General features: G+C 33.0%; 1 protein-coding gene across 6 annotated transcripts; it reads right to left on the bottom strand.

Moving 5' to 3' along the window:
• Positions 1 to 2,938: 2,938 nt before the first annotated feature.
• LOC139839997 (C2 domain-containing protein At1g53590-like) lies at positions 2,939 to 14,875 on the bottom strand. 6 transcript variants are annotated; one of them, XR_011757172.1, is made up of 7 exons: positions 14,607 to 14,875; positions 14,344 to 14,440; positions 14,040 to 14,107; positions 13,813 to 13,966; positions 13,685 to 13,737; positions 13,533 to 13,585; positions 12,367 to 13,455 (listed from the first exon to the last, which is right to left on the bottom strand). XR_011757172.1 is itself a non-coding variant. In XM_071830218.1 (7 exons), exons 3-6 carry the CDS (start codon positions 14,051 to 14,053, stop codon positions 13,550 to 13,552), a joined length of 246 nt encoding a protein of 81 aa, XP_071686319.1. In that variant the 5' UTR covers positions 14,054 to 14,107; positions 14,344 to 14,440; positions 14,607 to 14,875; the 3' UTR covers positions 12,367 to 13,455; positions 13,533 to 13,549. The 6 variants fall into 6 exon arrangements, 2 of the variants coding, with proteins under 2 accessions (XP_071686319.1, XP_071686316.1); XM_071830218.1 differs by having other exon boundaries at positions 13,685 to 13,726; XR_011757173.1 differs by adding an exon at positions 2,939 to 3,107 and having other exon boundaries at positions 12,822 to 13,737.
• Positions 14,876 to 15,450: the final 575 nt, after the last annotated feature.

Below are 15,450 nucleotides of genomic sequence, written 5' to 3'. Positions count from 1 at the left end.
AACACGATCCACGACAATGTACATCTCTTCAAGTTGTAACCAAGCATATCTCCAACCTCAACAAGGTCATCATTATTCAACTCACTGATAAAATCAATGTGATTACGGCAGTTTACAGAACCACCAGAGCACTCCTTATGACCATTAACATCCTTTTTGGGCAAAAATTAAAACATGTAATTTTTTTGGCATCAACAAAACTCGTTACCTTTATTGACGAATCATGTAACTTATGTTACCTTTTCAGGTCCTTTAACCTTATTAGAATTACAATTATAATTGAATTTTCTTTATTAGAGTCCTTACGATTGACATTAAAATTAAGAACTGCCACTTGAAAAAAATTCATATTACTATTATAAAAACTAAGTTAAATTTGTTACTATCATTTAATTTGGAAATTAAGTACCACTGAGACTAAGATTAAGGAAGGAACATCATGAAATTAATGTAGAATTAGAAATTGGGATTGATGCTCACTAAAATTAGTCAAATTATACATTCTATTCTCTTACCAAGAGGGCTCAAACACTAAATTTCTATTTCTCAACTTAATTATAAAGGAAAAGAAATGAAGTGAAGAGGATGAAAGCGTAAGAAGTGTGATTATTCCAATTTGAAAGGAAATATTAGAAGGAAAATACAATATGATAATTCATCTGTTTCCTTTCCTCTTTATCAAAACTCGAAAACACGAATTATTTCTAGTTTACTTTCACTTTCACTCCTTTCTTTTCAATACAAAACTCGGGAACAAAGCCTAACTATTTTCTTCGTTTCAATTTATACCTCCGATATCTCTGAACAAAACATATACATATAGTTCTAACTTCAAATAGGATATATTAAAATAAACTAAATGTTCTTATAGTATATTATTGTCTAATAATTTTTAATAATTTATAATTTAATTTGACAATAATGTCAATTTGTACAACTTAACATACGATATAATTTAACATCTAGTAAACAAATATTTTCTGTCCATTTCTTGAGATTTTTTCTTTAATCCATAAGATTTTGTCAAATCGTGAGGTACACGAAAGTGAAGGCAACATCATTTTGTATAGGGCAAATTGTTTAAAAATGTAACATAAAAGTCACAATTTCTCAATAAAAAGATTCTGATTTGAAATGAAAGCCAATAGAGGTAATAATTGTCCACATGTGCTTCCGCATAGATGTAGTAAATATATTTTTTATTTCTATAAGAATATAAATAGTGCAACATACTTTTATTTTATTCCTATATGAATATGAATAATGCAACATACGTTAATAAATATTAATATTAATTTTAGTTTTATTTCTACATGAATACAAATAGTGCAACATACTTTAGTAAATATATCTTTTATTTGTATAAGAATATAGATAGTGCAACATACTTTAGTCTAAAAGGATAATGTATATAATGTAAATAATATATAATAAAGAGAAAAGGATAGTGCAACATACAATTTGTTCATACTCAATTAAGGATAACGATACGATGGATATCGGATATGGATTAGATAGTCTCATATCCATATTCATATTTATTTATATTTTAAAATTTGTATCCACTTATATATAATTTATCAATACATATTTATATCCGGTAGAATAAACAGGTTAAAGGATATTCGTTGAATATCGAAGATTTATTTCATCAAAATACATATTACTCTATACATCTAAAAGATATAGGCCAACTGAATAGTGAAGCCCACAAACTTCACAAACTTACCCCAAACTTTTTATTTTTTATTATTCAACCACACCCTTCATAACACTTAACTTTATAGTTTTCATAAACTTACTACAAACTTTTCACATTTTTATAATTTAACCATAAACCTTCTCATTCATATAAATCCACCAAACAATTTTTCACTAGCTAATAACTATTCATTTTTATTATTATTATTATCATCATCATCATCATCATCATTATTATTATTATTATTATTATTATTATTATTATTATTATTATTATTATTATTATTATTATTATTATTATTATTAATAATAATAATATTATTATTATTATTATTATTATTACTAGCTTAATGCCCGCGAATTCGCGGGATTTTTTTAGGGATGAATAAAGAAAGAAACTGTCAGAATAATTATATTTTATATAGTATTTGTTAGATTGTTAAGAAACCAAAACAGATCAGTAGTAGTGTTGAATTATTGACAATAAATCAATCAAATTATAATCTGAAAAAAAACAAATAACACAAAGAAACCCATAATATTGGAAAAAAAGTTTAGTTTGCAGTTAATTTTTTGGTCGACTTTTCCACGGATTACTCCATGATTGTAATCTCTTAACATGTTGATGAATTGCATAGAGAGCGAAAGCTGATTGTTTTACTACAAGTATACTCTGAATCTCTTTCAAGTTAAGAGTGTAATCTATCTGCCTGCAAGAAAATTTTAAAATAAATAGCATTAGAACTTTCGATGAAATAAAAAAACTAATCTAGATTAGAATTTTTGGTTAACCCTTTTACTTCTATGTAATGTTATAGCTTCTTGCTAGTTTGTATAAAATTTGAAGTTGTTAAAAAAAAATTGTACTTATGAATTAGCTCAAAATACTCTCCAGTTTATCAATCAAACACATTTTCACGTTTCAATAGTCACGTGTAGGAAAACAACTGGAAATGAAGCATTAAAATCCACAAAATTTAAACCCTAACAAGTTAGGGGTATCCACAACATTAAGTTTAAATTAAGCTCATACAAGCATAAACAATAACACGAAAAACCAAATCAAACAACCCCATTCCTTCCCCACCATAGAAACCAAAAAGAAAAAGGACAACATGCATGATTCATCCACCAAAATAGAAGTAAATAACATGATCTAATAACGTTTGCCGAGAACTATACCAAAGATGATTGACACCAATGCTATTCCCAATATGACCTTAACGTTTATCCCAATGAATCATCGGCAGCTTGAACTTGTGTGGTTGAGGGTGAAGGTGTGGGTTCCACATTTTTCTTGCTCTTGCGCTTCGATGGTGTGGTGAGGTTTGATCCAAAGTCCCTTAATTGTACCTCTTTTGAAGTGTCCCTAGTAATCTGGAATTACAATGTCAATACACCAAGTCCTGTTGGAAAAATGATCTGATGAGTCAAAGTGTTTTGCAGGAGTTAGAGTCTGGAGTCCTAGAGTCTGAAGTTGCAGATTCTGATAAAGTCAACGTTTTGATTACTTGATGATTAAGCTATGGAAAATTCTGGAGATTTGTTTAAATATTAAGAAGATCGTGTTTTGATTCTGTGTTATCTCTAGAAGATAAACTTTGCATTGTTTAGAATATTTGTTAGTTTTAAGTTTATCTTTTCCTAAGTTTTAGTCAAGTAGTTTAGGAAACCAAATCTTCAAGATTTGGTTTAACTCTGTATAAATAGGGCTACGGTTTATCATTGTAATGCACCTTTTGCACGAAATACTTTGTCTTTCATATATTTTCAATTCGTGTTCTCTCAATTGTTTGTTCATATAATTCATATTTATTATTCAATTGAGAGTCTGGTGTTCATAGTTGAATACTGTGAACTATTAACTGGTATCAGAGCAGGAAAGGTGTAAATCCAACTTGGTAATCTTTTAAAACGATCCATATATTGATCAAGATGTCTACCAGTACCATTCCAACCCCAGTTATGGCTGGAAAAGGAGTGCCAATATTCGATGGCACAGACTTTGCAACATGGAAACTGAAAGTTCTTTGGTTTTTGGGTTCCATTCATGAAGATGTCGAGCAAGTTATCACAACAGGACCTATTATTCCTGGTGCAATGGTTGATGCTGTTCCTGCCACAGATACTGTTGCTGCACAACCTGCTTACTTTCGTGAAACTCCAAGAGATAGATGGACAGAAGCACAAGCCATTAAATTTAAGCTTGATAGTAAGATAAGAAGTATTTTAGGTAACACTGTTACTGTTCCAATTCTAAGAAAGATCAGCCATGCCAAGACTACTAAAGCTATGTGGGATCTTTTGCTTAATGACTATGAAGGAGTCACAGTTGTTAAGACTCAAAAGAAGAAGAATCTGATAAGGTGTTATGAAAACTTTGCTGCTCAGCCGAAAGAATCTTTGAGTGATCTCCATTCAAGATTTCAGGTTCTTATTAATGATCTTGGAAGTGTTGGCGTAGAGAAAACACAACAGGTATTGTGTCAAAAGTTCATTGAATTGTTACCTTCAAATTTTGAGTCTGTGATTACATCCATGGTAATCAGTGAGAAGATAGACAACTATGAATTAAGTGAGCTGCTTGGCATACTATCAAATTTTGAAGAAACACAATTAAAGAACAAGATTAATGCTAAGAAGGTTGTTAAAGATCCAGAAGCTGCATTGGTGGCTACCACAAAGAAGAATAAGCAATTATTCTCCAGTTATTCTAGCAAGGTTGAATCTGAAAGTGATAAAACTTCTGATGATGATAGCGATTCTGATGAAGATGAGGAGATTCAAGATCTGGAAGGGCAGGTGGCTCTTTTGACTCAAAGGATTGAGCAGAAAAGGTTTGGTTATAAGAAGGGTAAAGGTAAGAGTACTTTTGATCCAAAGAAAGCTAAATGTTTTAAGTGTGGAAAGATAGTCATATAGCTGCAGATTGCTGGTCTAAGAGTGAAGTAGGTTCAATTACCAACAAGTCTGTTGACAAGGAAAGAAAGTATAAGCTCAAGTACATGAAGTTGAAGAGTGAAGCAGAAAAGTCTAAGAACAAAGATCAGGAGAAGGCTTTGTACACAGAAGCATGGGAGGATGAAGATTCATCATCTGATGAGGAAGAGGATAAGTGTCTTATGGCTATAACTGAAAGAGATAGTGGTTCTAGCAAGTTTGAGGAAGATTTGAAAGCTATTGAAAAGATGGATAAAGACTCTACTTGTAATAAAGTTTCTTCCTATAAGGTACAAAATTTTGTAAACTATCTTGATAATGAAAAAGTGAGAATGTTTCAGTATTTGTTACTTGACTTTAAGTGGTGCTTAGAAGATATTGATAGGTTAAGAACACAAATTTTTGATCTTAAAAACACCATTGAAAACAAAGATGCTGAAATTAAAGAGTTAAAAGAATGTGAGGCAGAACTTGACACCTATAAAATGGCATACACAGAAGAAACAAAAAGGCTAAATACTGAATTAGGAAGATCAGTTAAAAGGTCAAAATATTATGAAACAATTTGTAAATCTTGGTGTGTATCTTCCAAAAAGAATTCTGATGCTATTGCCAAACAAATTCCAAATGATGTCAAGGCTATACTAGGTGAAAACTACATATTAAACAATAATTTGGAAGTTGATCCTAGTGTATTCAAACCTGATATTTTACCTGACACTTTTGTAAAATTTGATGGTGACAAAAAGATTTTAACTAATGCATTTGTAAGATCATTAGATCCTGTTGAACCCTCAGAGACTATAATACTAGAATGCAGAAATCCACTAGAGTCTGAACTCTTGAAATCTTCAGACTCTAACAGTTTAGTCTCTAAAAGTGAAAGTGTATGTTCTGACCTAGAGTCTGACACCCACGAGTCAAGTAGCAAAAGTGATTCTGAATCATCCTCTGATAGTGACACTTGTCCAGATCCAATAAGGTCAACTAAAAGAAGGTCAAAACAAGCAAAGACTATCCAAAAACTCAAAAGGAAAATTTCAAAACTCAGTGAAAAAATCAAGAGTCAAGAAAAACCTTTAGTTAAAAGAACATCTTGTTTTCCTGAGAAAATTGACAAGGTTTGGAAACCTAAAGTTTGTGAAGGTGTTTTGAAAACAGTTAAGGACAAGTTGATTTGGATTGGGAACAAAGCTTTTGTTTGGAGAGTGAAGAGCACTCCAACTGAACCCACTGAAAAGTGGGTTCCCCTTGAAAACTAACCATTTTCTTTTGTTTTGTGTCTTGTGTAGCAGGGTAATTTGTGGTATTTGGACAGTGGCTGCTCAAGACACATGACTGGATGCAAAGAGCATCTTGTAGGGTTTGTAGAAGAAAAAGGTCCTTCTGTAAGATATGGTGATAATTCAGTTGCAAAGACTATTGGTTATGGTACTGTTGAAGCTGGAAGTGTTTCATTTAAGAAAGTTGCTTTAGTTGAAGGGTTGAAGCATAATCTGCTAAGTGTGAGTCAGATTGCTGATGAAGATTGTGAGATTAGAATAAGAAAGAAAGCTGGTATTATTTATGATCCAAAAGGAAGGCCAACACTTGTAGCTTGGAGAGTTCAAAATGTGTACATGCTGGATTTAGATTCTGTTGATACTGGAATTGAAACTTGTTTGTATTCTCAGACTGTTCCTGAACTTAATTGGCTTTGGCATAAAAGGTTATCACATCTCAATTTCAAAAATATTAATGAGCTTTCCAAAAAGAAGCTTGTTAGAGGGTTGCCTCAACAACCTTTCAAGAAAGATAAACCTTGTTCTGCTTGCATTATGGGTAAACAAACCAAAACAAAGTTTCCCTCAAAAACCCTAGCTACTATTAGTGATCCACTTCATATGCTTCACATGGATCTATTTGGTCCAATGAACACTAGTAGTTTGGGTGGGAAAAGATATACTTTGGTAATTGTTGATGAGTATTCTAGGTTTACCTGGGTTATTTTCTTAGCTGCAAAAAGTGATGCTCCTGAAGAAATCATTAATTTGATCAAGAGAGAACAGGTTCAAAAAGGTGTTCTTGTTAAGCAATTGAGAAGTGATCATGGCACTGAGTTCAAAAATGTTACTTTAATTGACTTTTGTGAAGAGTCTGAAATTGGTCAAAATTTCTCTGCTGTTAGAACTCCACAACAAAATGGAGTTGCTGAAAGAAGAAATAGAACACTTATTGAAGCAGCCAGAACTATGCTATGCCAATCAAATGTTGCACTCAGATTCTGGGCAGAAGCTGTTAATACAGCTTGTTATACTCAAAACAGGTCTTTGATTGTGAAGAAACATGGCAGAACTCCCTATGAGTTATACCATAAAAAGGTGCCTACTATTCATTACTTTCATGTATTTGGGTGTAAGTGCTATATTTTAAATCAAAGAGATCAGCTTGAAAAGATGAGGCCAAAATCTGATGAAGGTGTGTTCATGGGATATTCTTCTGTTTCTAAAGCTTTTAGAGTATTTAATAAGAGAAGAATGAAGATTGAAGAATCCATTAATGTTTCTTTTGATGAAAGTTCTATTGAAATAGATCAGTCATCTAGTTCTGAGCATTCTGCACTTGGTGAATTGTCAAATTTAATTTCTGGTAACAGTGTTCAGACTCTGGATTCAGAGTCTGAGTCAGATGAACCTCATTCTTCTGGATTGAAAAATGATTCTGCAGATAATTCTCATACAGAAGAAGTTCAATAAGAAGATGAGCATGTTGGTATTCAAGAAGGTGATCAATCATCTAATAACACCTTGGTTCCTGTTGTTCCTATCAGAAAATCTTCTAGAAACATAGTTCCTCCAAAGCATCTTGAAGATTATGTTGTAGATCCTACTGGTTTGCCTAAACCTGGTTCTTCTCAGACACCTGTGTCTGACTTTGCCATTGCAAACTATTGTTTCTTTTCTAATTTTCTTTCACTCGTTGAACCCAAAGAAGTAGATGAAGCATTGGCTGACAATGATTGGGTTGAAGCTATGACTGAAGAGTTGACAGAGTTTGAAAGGAATGATGTATAGGAGTTGGTTCCAAAACCTGATGGTAAAACTGCAATTGGTACTAAATGGGTTTACAGAAACAAGGTTGACAAAGATGGTATTGTGGTTAGGAATAAAGCAAGGTTAGTGGCTCAAGGGTATAGACAAGAAGAAGGTATAGACTATGATGAGACATTTGCTCCTGTTGCTAGAATTGAAGCTATTAGATTGTTTCTGGCATATGCTTCAGATAAAGATTTTGTGGTGTTCCAAATGGATGTAAAGAGTGCTTTTCTAAATGGTAAATTGCAAGAAGAGGTTTATGTGAAGCAACCTCCTGGTTTCAAGAGTAAGAAGTTTCCCAAGCATGTCTTCAAGTTGAAGAAAGCTTTGTATGGTCTGAAGCAAGCTCCCAGAGCCTGGTATGATACTTTGTCAACATTTCTTCTAGAAAAGAAATTTTCTAGAGGGGCTATTGACAAAACTTTATTCATCAAAAAGGAGAAAGGTGATGTGTTACTTGTTCAAATTTATGTTGATGACATTATTTTTGGGTCTACTAATCCACTTTTGAGAAAATGGTTTTCAGACATAATGTCTAAAGAATATAGAATGAGTAATTTATGTATTCTAAACTATTTTCTTGGACTACAAATAAAGCAGAGTCATGAGGGTATTTTTATTAACCAAAGTAATTACATTTCTGATATGTTAACTAAATATGGTTTTAAAAATTGCTCCTCTTTAAGAACTCCAATGAGTGTTTCTCAAAAAACTTGATAAAGATGAGTCTGAAAAACCCACGTGTCAATCAACCTATAGAGGTATGATTGGATCTTTGTTATATTTAACTGCTAGTAGACCTGATATAATGTTTGCTACATGTATGTGTGCACGTTATCAGTCAGATCCTAAGGAGTCTCATTATAAAGCTGTGAAAAGAATTTGTAGGTACTTAAAAGGTACCCCTAACCTAGGTCTTTGGTATGCTAAAGACTCGGGGTTTGATCTAATTGGTTACACAGATGCAGACTATGCAGGTTGCAAATTAGACAGAAAGAGCACTTCTGGTGGATGTCAATTATTAGGTGGAAAATTGGTGAGCTGGTCCAGTAAAAAGCAAAATTCAGTGACCACTTCTACAGCAGAAGCTGAATATGTAGCAGCAGGGAGTTGTTGTGCTCAATTACTTTGGATGCAACATCAACTTTTGGATTTTGGGTTAACATTGACCAAAACTCCAATAATGTGTGATAATGAGAGTGCTATTGCTATTACAGAGAATCCAGTGTTTCACTCCAGGACCAAGCACATAGAGATCAGGCATCATTTTATAAGGGATTGTGTTGAGAAAGGCAAAGTGGTTTTAAAGCATATTGGTACTAAAGATCAACTGGCAGATATTTTTACCAAGGCACTTCCTGAGGAAAGGCATTTCTATCTTCTTGGACAACTTGGAATGTTAAATCCATCTATTGAAATGTTGTCCAGTGATGATATTTCTTGAGTCTGAATTATTTTCTTAGAGTCTGGGTGACGTAATATTGTTCAGAGTCTGGGAAAGTTTACTCAAGTGTATTTTTGTGTATAAATTTGTTTTCTTCTTTAGTCAATAAAGTTTTTTTTTAAATTTCGTTTTTAGGTTAAATTTTTTTTTCTTCTTTATTCTATTTCCTAAAATAAAAGGGCCAAATTTGGTATTAATGAAGGGAGTTAATGGTAACTTTTTGAAAATTTTTGTCAGGAGTATTAATTTGATAATGATTGTGTCAATCTTTTTGATAACTTTTTGCTATAATGCATTGGATCAATCTTGGCCGTGCAGACCAACCTGCAGATTCTGAGCAATCGAAGTCTGAGTTGTTACCCCAGAATTGAATTGAATTGATTGTACAAATTGCCATTCTCGAGTATCTTTTCCGCCCTACACCGACACCGGGTTTAGTTGGCTCGGTAATTTTACTCGACGTGTGGTTGTTTCGAAACAAGGAACAACTTTGAATACACAAGCTTGTAACCCGCGGATGAACCGCACACTAGAGCCTTATTGGGGCTAAAACCAATAACGAGAGCCTTTTTGGTATCATTGGAATTAACGGTATACTCCACCCCATGATGTTACACATACAGAGCAGGCTGAGGATATGAATGAGGAAATCCCACCTCATTCTAACCCATCTTCTCCCGCTGCTACTGAACAAAATCTCCATTTAACCAACCTTATGAGCTCACTAGCTCATAATGAGAATGTTCACATACTTGAAAACTTAGTTGTTTCAGCACCCATGGATTCACATCAAAAATCTATTAGGCAAGGTGCTGCAAGTACAACTCCATCACCTCTGCTAGAGGTTGGTGAGGGGAGTACTTTGACCCAACCTGAACCAACTAGGTTAGTAAGCTTGGATTCCCACATTACAGTTGCTGAGAAAACCCCCTCAGTTAACTTAATTCAAGAAGTCCCAATCCTGGACTCATCAAACCAAATTCATACTCCAGTTTCAATGGCTAAACCTACAGTTACCTCAGACACAAGTCTGCCACTCCTCTCTCCAAATATCCAATCCTTACACTTGCTAGCACAGGCTGCCAATGTTTCATCCATGTCACAGGATGAAATACAGGTCTCAAACTCTTCTATGTCCAGGGATCGCCCTACTTATCACCAGGAAGGTTGTGAGGACATGCAAACTTTACCCCTAAACATTGACTCTACTTCACAGGCTGAGGCATCAGTCAATATGGTTGGCCTGAATCAGGCTTTGACTACTATGACTAAGAAGTTTGATGACAAACTTTTGAGTGTGCAGTCTCAAATTGATAAAATTAATCTTAACTTGAACAATAATTTGGTTTCTAGACATGAATTGATGGAGGTTAGGAGGGTGATAGGGGATGTGCAAGGTTTGGGTGATTCTAATGATGCAGTAAGTGTGACAACTATTGGTGACAGGTTGAATGTTTTGGAAAAGAAGATGGAAGGTGTTGCGGAGATTAAGGAGAGTTTTACAGGTTTTGCTTCAGATATTAAGTCACTCCAAGAACAAGAAGCTGAAATTTGGAGGTTTTTATCTACTCTCTCTGTTGATGATGTCAAAAAGGGGGAGAAAAGGAAAAGGGTAGAAGGTGAAGGTGTTGAGGGGGAGTCTTCAAAAAGAGCTCAGATTGAGGGGGAGATACAGGTTCAGGGGGAGGATGGTAATGATGCTCGAATGGATGATGCTCAAGGTGTTGACACTCAAGAGGATACTCAGGTGAATGCACAGGTGGTTATTGCTAGTGATATTCAAACAGGTGCAGATGCAGATGGTGTTCAAAGAAGTGGTGTTGGTAATAATCAGGTGCAGATGGTGTTCAAAGAAGTGGTGTTGGTAATAATCAAGAGAATGCTATTGTTGTTGCAGCAGCTGTGCAAGATAAGTTAAGGGCTCTGATGAACAAAAGGTTCATGTTCAGAAGGTATGAGGGTGATGTGGTCAAGGTTGAGATTGTTAAATCAGAACTTGAAGGTGTAACTTTGTTGTTGACTATGACACATCTACCTGATAGTAGGTTAAGAGTGAAATTGAATCACATTGTTCGCTTAGGGTTCTGTGAATGGAAAGGTTTAGCTGTATGTATTCAAAAGTGTGAAGATGATCAAACTATTGTGAAAGAAGTTTTGAAGAAAGTTTGCAATTTGGTGCATCTAGTTTTTGAAGAAGGTTTTATAAGTTTGAAAGATTATGAAATATTTTGTGGTATGTTCGAGTTAGAGATGAAGGAGAGGAGAGTTAAAGGTCATATAGAAAGGTATTCTGTTCCAGAGCATCTAGAGTTTGTTGATGATAGTTATGTTGAGTATTTGGATGCTTTAATGTTCAAGACAACTGGTAACCAAAGAATGATGATGAGAACTGATCAATTTGAAGGAGCAGGTATTGAATTGTTGCTTGGCTTGTTGACTAGATGTGTGACAGAGCAGACTCACCCCTTCAGAGTTAAATTGGTGAAGCACTTGTATAGTAAGCTTTCTATGTTGAAGAATATCAGGTCTATGAAGAGCAAGTGCAAATTGATTGAAAGGGAGTATGCAAAACTGAAGGAATAGGTGAACATGTGGTTTTGACATCATCAGATAGGGGGAGATTGTTGGAAAAATGATCTGATGAGTCAAAGTGTTTTGCAGGAGTTAGAGTCTGGAGTCCTAGAGTCTGAAGTTGCAGATTCTGATAAAGTCAACGTTTTGATTACTTGATGATTAAGCTATGAAAAATTCTGGAGATTTGTTTAAATATTAAGAAGATCGTGTTTTGATTCTGTGTTATCTCTAGAAGACAAACTTTGCATTGTTTAGAATATTTGTTAGTTTTAAGTTTATCTTTTCCTAAGTTTTAGTCAAGTAGTTTAAGAAACCAAATCTTCAAGATTTGGTTTAACTCTGTATAAATAGGGCTACAGTTTATCATTGTAATGCACCTTTTGCACGAAATACTTTGTCTTTCATATATTTTCAATTCGTGTTCTCTCAATTGTTTGTTCATATAATTCATATTTATTATTCAATTGAGAGTCTGGTGTTCATAGTTGAATACTGTGAACTATTAAGTCCAGTTTTTAACATTTGGAAAAACATAGCCCTATCAAATTATCATCGTCAATTATGATCATACCTGAGTTTTTTTCAGATTCTTCATATGAGAATCTACTTGAGATAAAGCTAATCTAAATTCAATTTTATAAATTATATAAATATACAATGAAAAAATACCGCCTTTTAAAAAAACTAACATATACAAAAGGAGGGATTGACCTCACTGCCCCTATGAGGTTCTTCCCTCGATATTACCATACCACACAACTATGATCTCTTAACATATAAATCTCATTATATCCAAAAGATGAATACATAAAATAAAGGCAATCTATTGAATCATTTCGAAAGATGACTAACAAAGTTTCTGTTAGAAGAACCACGTTGCATTCCAAAAAGTCCTCCCAAACCCTGTATAATATTTTGTATTGGCCAAACTAATAGGACTCTCTATTTACCAAATTCAAACATGATGTTAGCGATTTTTATGATCGAATGTGTTTTACCGTATGGCATACCGCATACATAAAAGATTTGCAAAAATATCTGATCTATATAGACATAAAACACAAAACAAAAAAGATAATTAAACATACCTATTACCTGAACTTGGATATCTTATCATTCAAACTGCTCCCGATTTTCTTCTCATTTAGATGTACAGTTCTTAGTGGCCCTTAGTTCTGGTTATGCATATACACCAACCCTCACGAGACCTTTATTATTACTATGTCAACCCATAGTTTTGGTTATTTAATACCCTATTACAAACTTGTCAAGTCACTCAAGTTTCTTATTTATCTACACATAGTTAATAGATATACTGTAAGAAGTAATTAATCGAAAAAATAAAAAGATAAAATAATAGGGGGTTGTAGAATAGTGAGACAAACCTCCTCATCTATCAATATCATCTCAATGCAGGAAACTTGGGTTGGATTATTGAAATAGTTTTGAACCCATATAACCAAGACCTTAACACAAACCTTAACAACAGGACCAACCTGATAATTCAACATGTTCAAAGCTACATAATAGACGGTAACGAACTTAAATATATCAACATAGAAGTTTGAAAATCCAACCCAACATACACTTTCTGCGAAATTACACAATGATATATTAGTTTAAAAACCAAATATACTCCGAAAACTCATCTGCATCGTCGTTAAAAGGCCAAGGTTTTGCAGTCCAAAATTGTCCTTACAGCAAACTCAACCATTTCAAAATCTGATTCCATGTAAGCATGAAAAATAAATATAGAAAATGTGATTTTAGTTGCAGAAAATAGAAAATCATAGTTTTACCTTTGTAATTTGAGAGCTTACATTTCTTCATCAAAGAAATAAAAAATGAATCCCTGACAATATATTTTACAATAGATCATCTAATCAGTACCAACTATGTAATCCAGTACACATCCTATAACTGAATATTTTTTTACGCAAAAAAACGTTACCTCAACCAGTGTCTCCTCGAAAGCAACTTGCAGAAGCTTATCCTAATAAACTACTATACTTTTATACAATTACAAATATATTAGAGTGTACGTGCAATAACAATTAATGAAGTAAACTAAGTACTAACCAGTAGTCCAACAATCTCAGGAACTTCAGCAACATCAAGAGCATGAGTAAGGATTGATTTTATTGTCATCCGAAAGTAAGGTGGTTTGACAAAACACACCCTTAGAAGTCCAAGAAACGGCCATCTCGGAAGAAACTTAATCCCCCACCAAAAGCTAAAACCAAAATTTCAAAATTAAGAAACAATTTTACGTAATTAACATCTTAGCTAAAAAAAAACTAAAAGACCTTTCATTCAGCATGCATTTTGTTGTGGAGTTCACTTTTATACAGTAGTTACAAATCCAATTATTCACCTTCATCACAAGGATTAAGGTATCTAGTTATAGAAGGCAAAGAAAATAATTATAATTATAACGAAATACTAAAAGGGGAAAATTCTAAGAAACAAATAGCAAGTCACTAAATTTATTCTCTTTAATCTAAATTTTATGTTTCACTTTAAGATTAATTGCAGGCATGTTTAAAGTTTTATGTAAAAGCAACAAAATTAGTGTAATCAAAATTCAAAAATTCACTTTTTTTTGCTTACCTTGCCTTCTTTTTTCGAACCTCACTTTCCTCCTGAATCTTGTTGAGAATTATGATGAACCTCTTACAAAACTCTCTTTGCAAAATCAATTAAAAGCCTTTCATCCAAAAAACATCGAATCCAAAACAAAAAGTACCAAACAGCAAAGTAAAAACATTATTTAAAGATGAATGCAATTAAGCAATGAGTCAAACAACATATATGAACAATAAATTTAAAAAAAAAAACCCCAACAATAACCCTAATTCATAAAAAAAATTTACCTTGATTTCTCTAATTAAGGTTATGAATTCGTTTGGAGTGGATAATCATCTTCTGAACAATAATAGTATTAAACAACTTTGATCGATTTGATTATCGAAATTAGAGCAAGGGTTTCAAATTAGATTGTCTGTTTTCCCTCATCCGAATCGAAATTAGATTCGTAAACCGATAATTTCGGTATTCATGCATTCATCAAGGGATTCAAAGATGGTTGATTATAGTATTTGACGATTTGGTATCCGGAATGGTTTTTGGAAGAAAAAAAAAAAAAAAAAAAAAACATCTGGTATAGAATAATAACAAAACCCTTGATTTTGTTAGAAGCTCCCGTGTTTTTTTTTTCCTTGATTTAGAGTATTTTAGGATCACCAGATTTTGTAGATGAATGAGAATCATATACGTATCAACGAATGATTTGTTTGATTCGACTGATGGTGATGATCGGAATAGGGTTCGGAAAAGAGGTAGGAAATGGCGTGATACATTCTAGTCCGTGTTTTTTTTTTCAAGACATGTATTTCGAGGGTATTTGAGTAAAATAAACAATAATGGTAAGTGTTTATGAGGTCATAATCTTCAGGTGTTTAATCTAATGGTCAAAATTTGAAGGATTTATTTTAATGAAAGTTTATGATTAAAAGTTAGCAATATATATGATCTATTTTTGTATTTGTTATTATAATATAAAGAGATTATTATTATTTTTATTTTTATTATTATTATTATTATTATTAACTCAATCACATAATTTTTCACTTTATTATTGTTTAACCTTTTTTATTACAAATTAACCATGTAACTCATTTTTTAATAACTGTTCTATTGTTATTATATGTGTACATA

Source organism: Rutidosis leptorrhynchoides, chromosome 4 (assembly GCF_046630445.1).
Source record: "Rutidosis leptorrhynchoides isolate AG116_Rl617_1_P2 chromosome 4, CSIRO_AGI_Rlap_v1, whole genome shotgun sequence".
NCBI lineage: Eukaryota > Viridiplantae > Streptophyta > Magnoliopsida > Asterales > Asteraceae > Rutidosis > Rutidosis leptorrhynchoides.
This window is presented reverse-complemented; position numbering and strand designations above follow the sequence as displayed.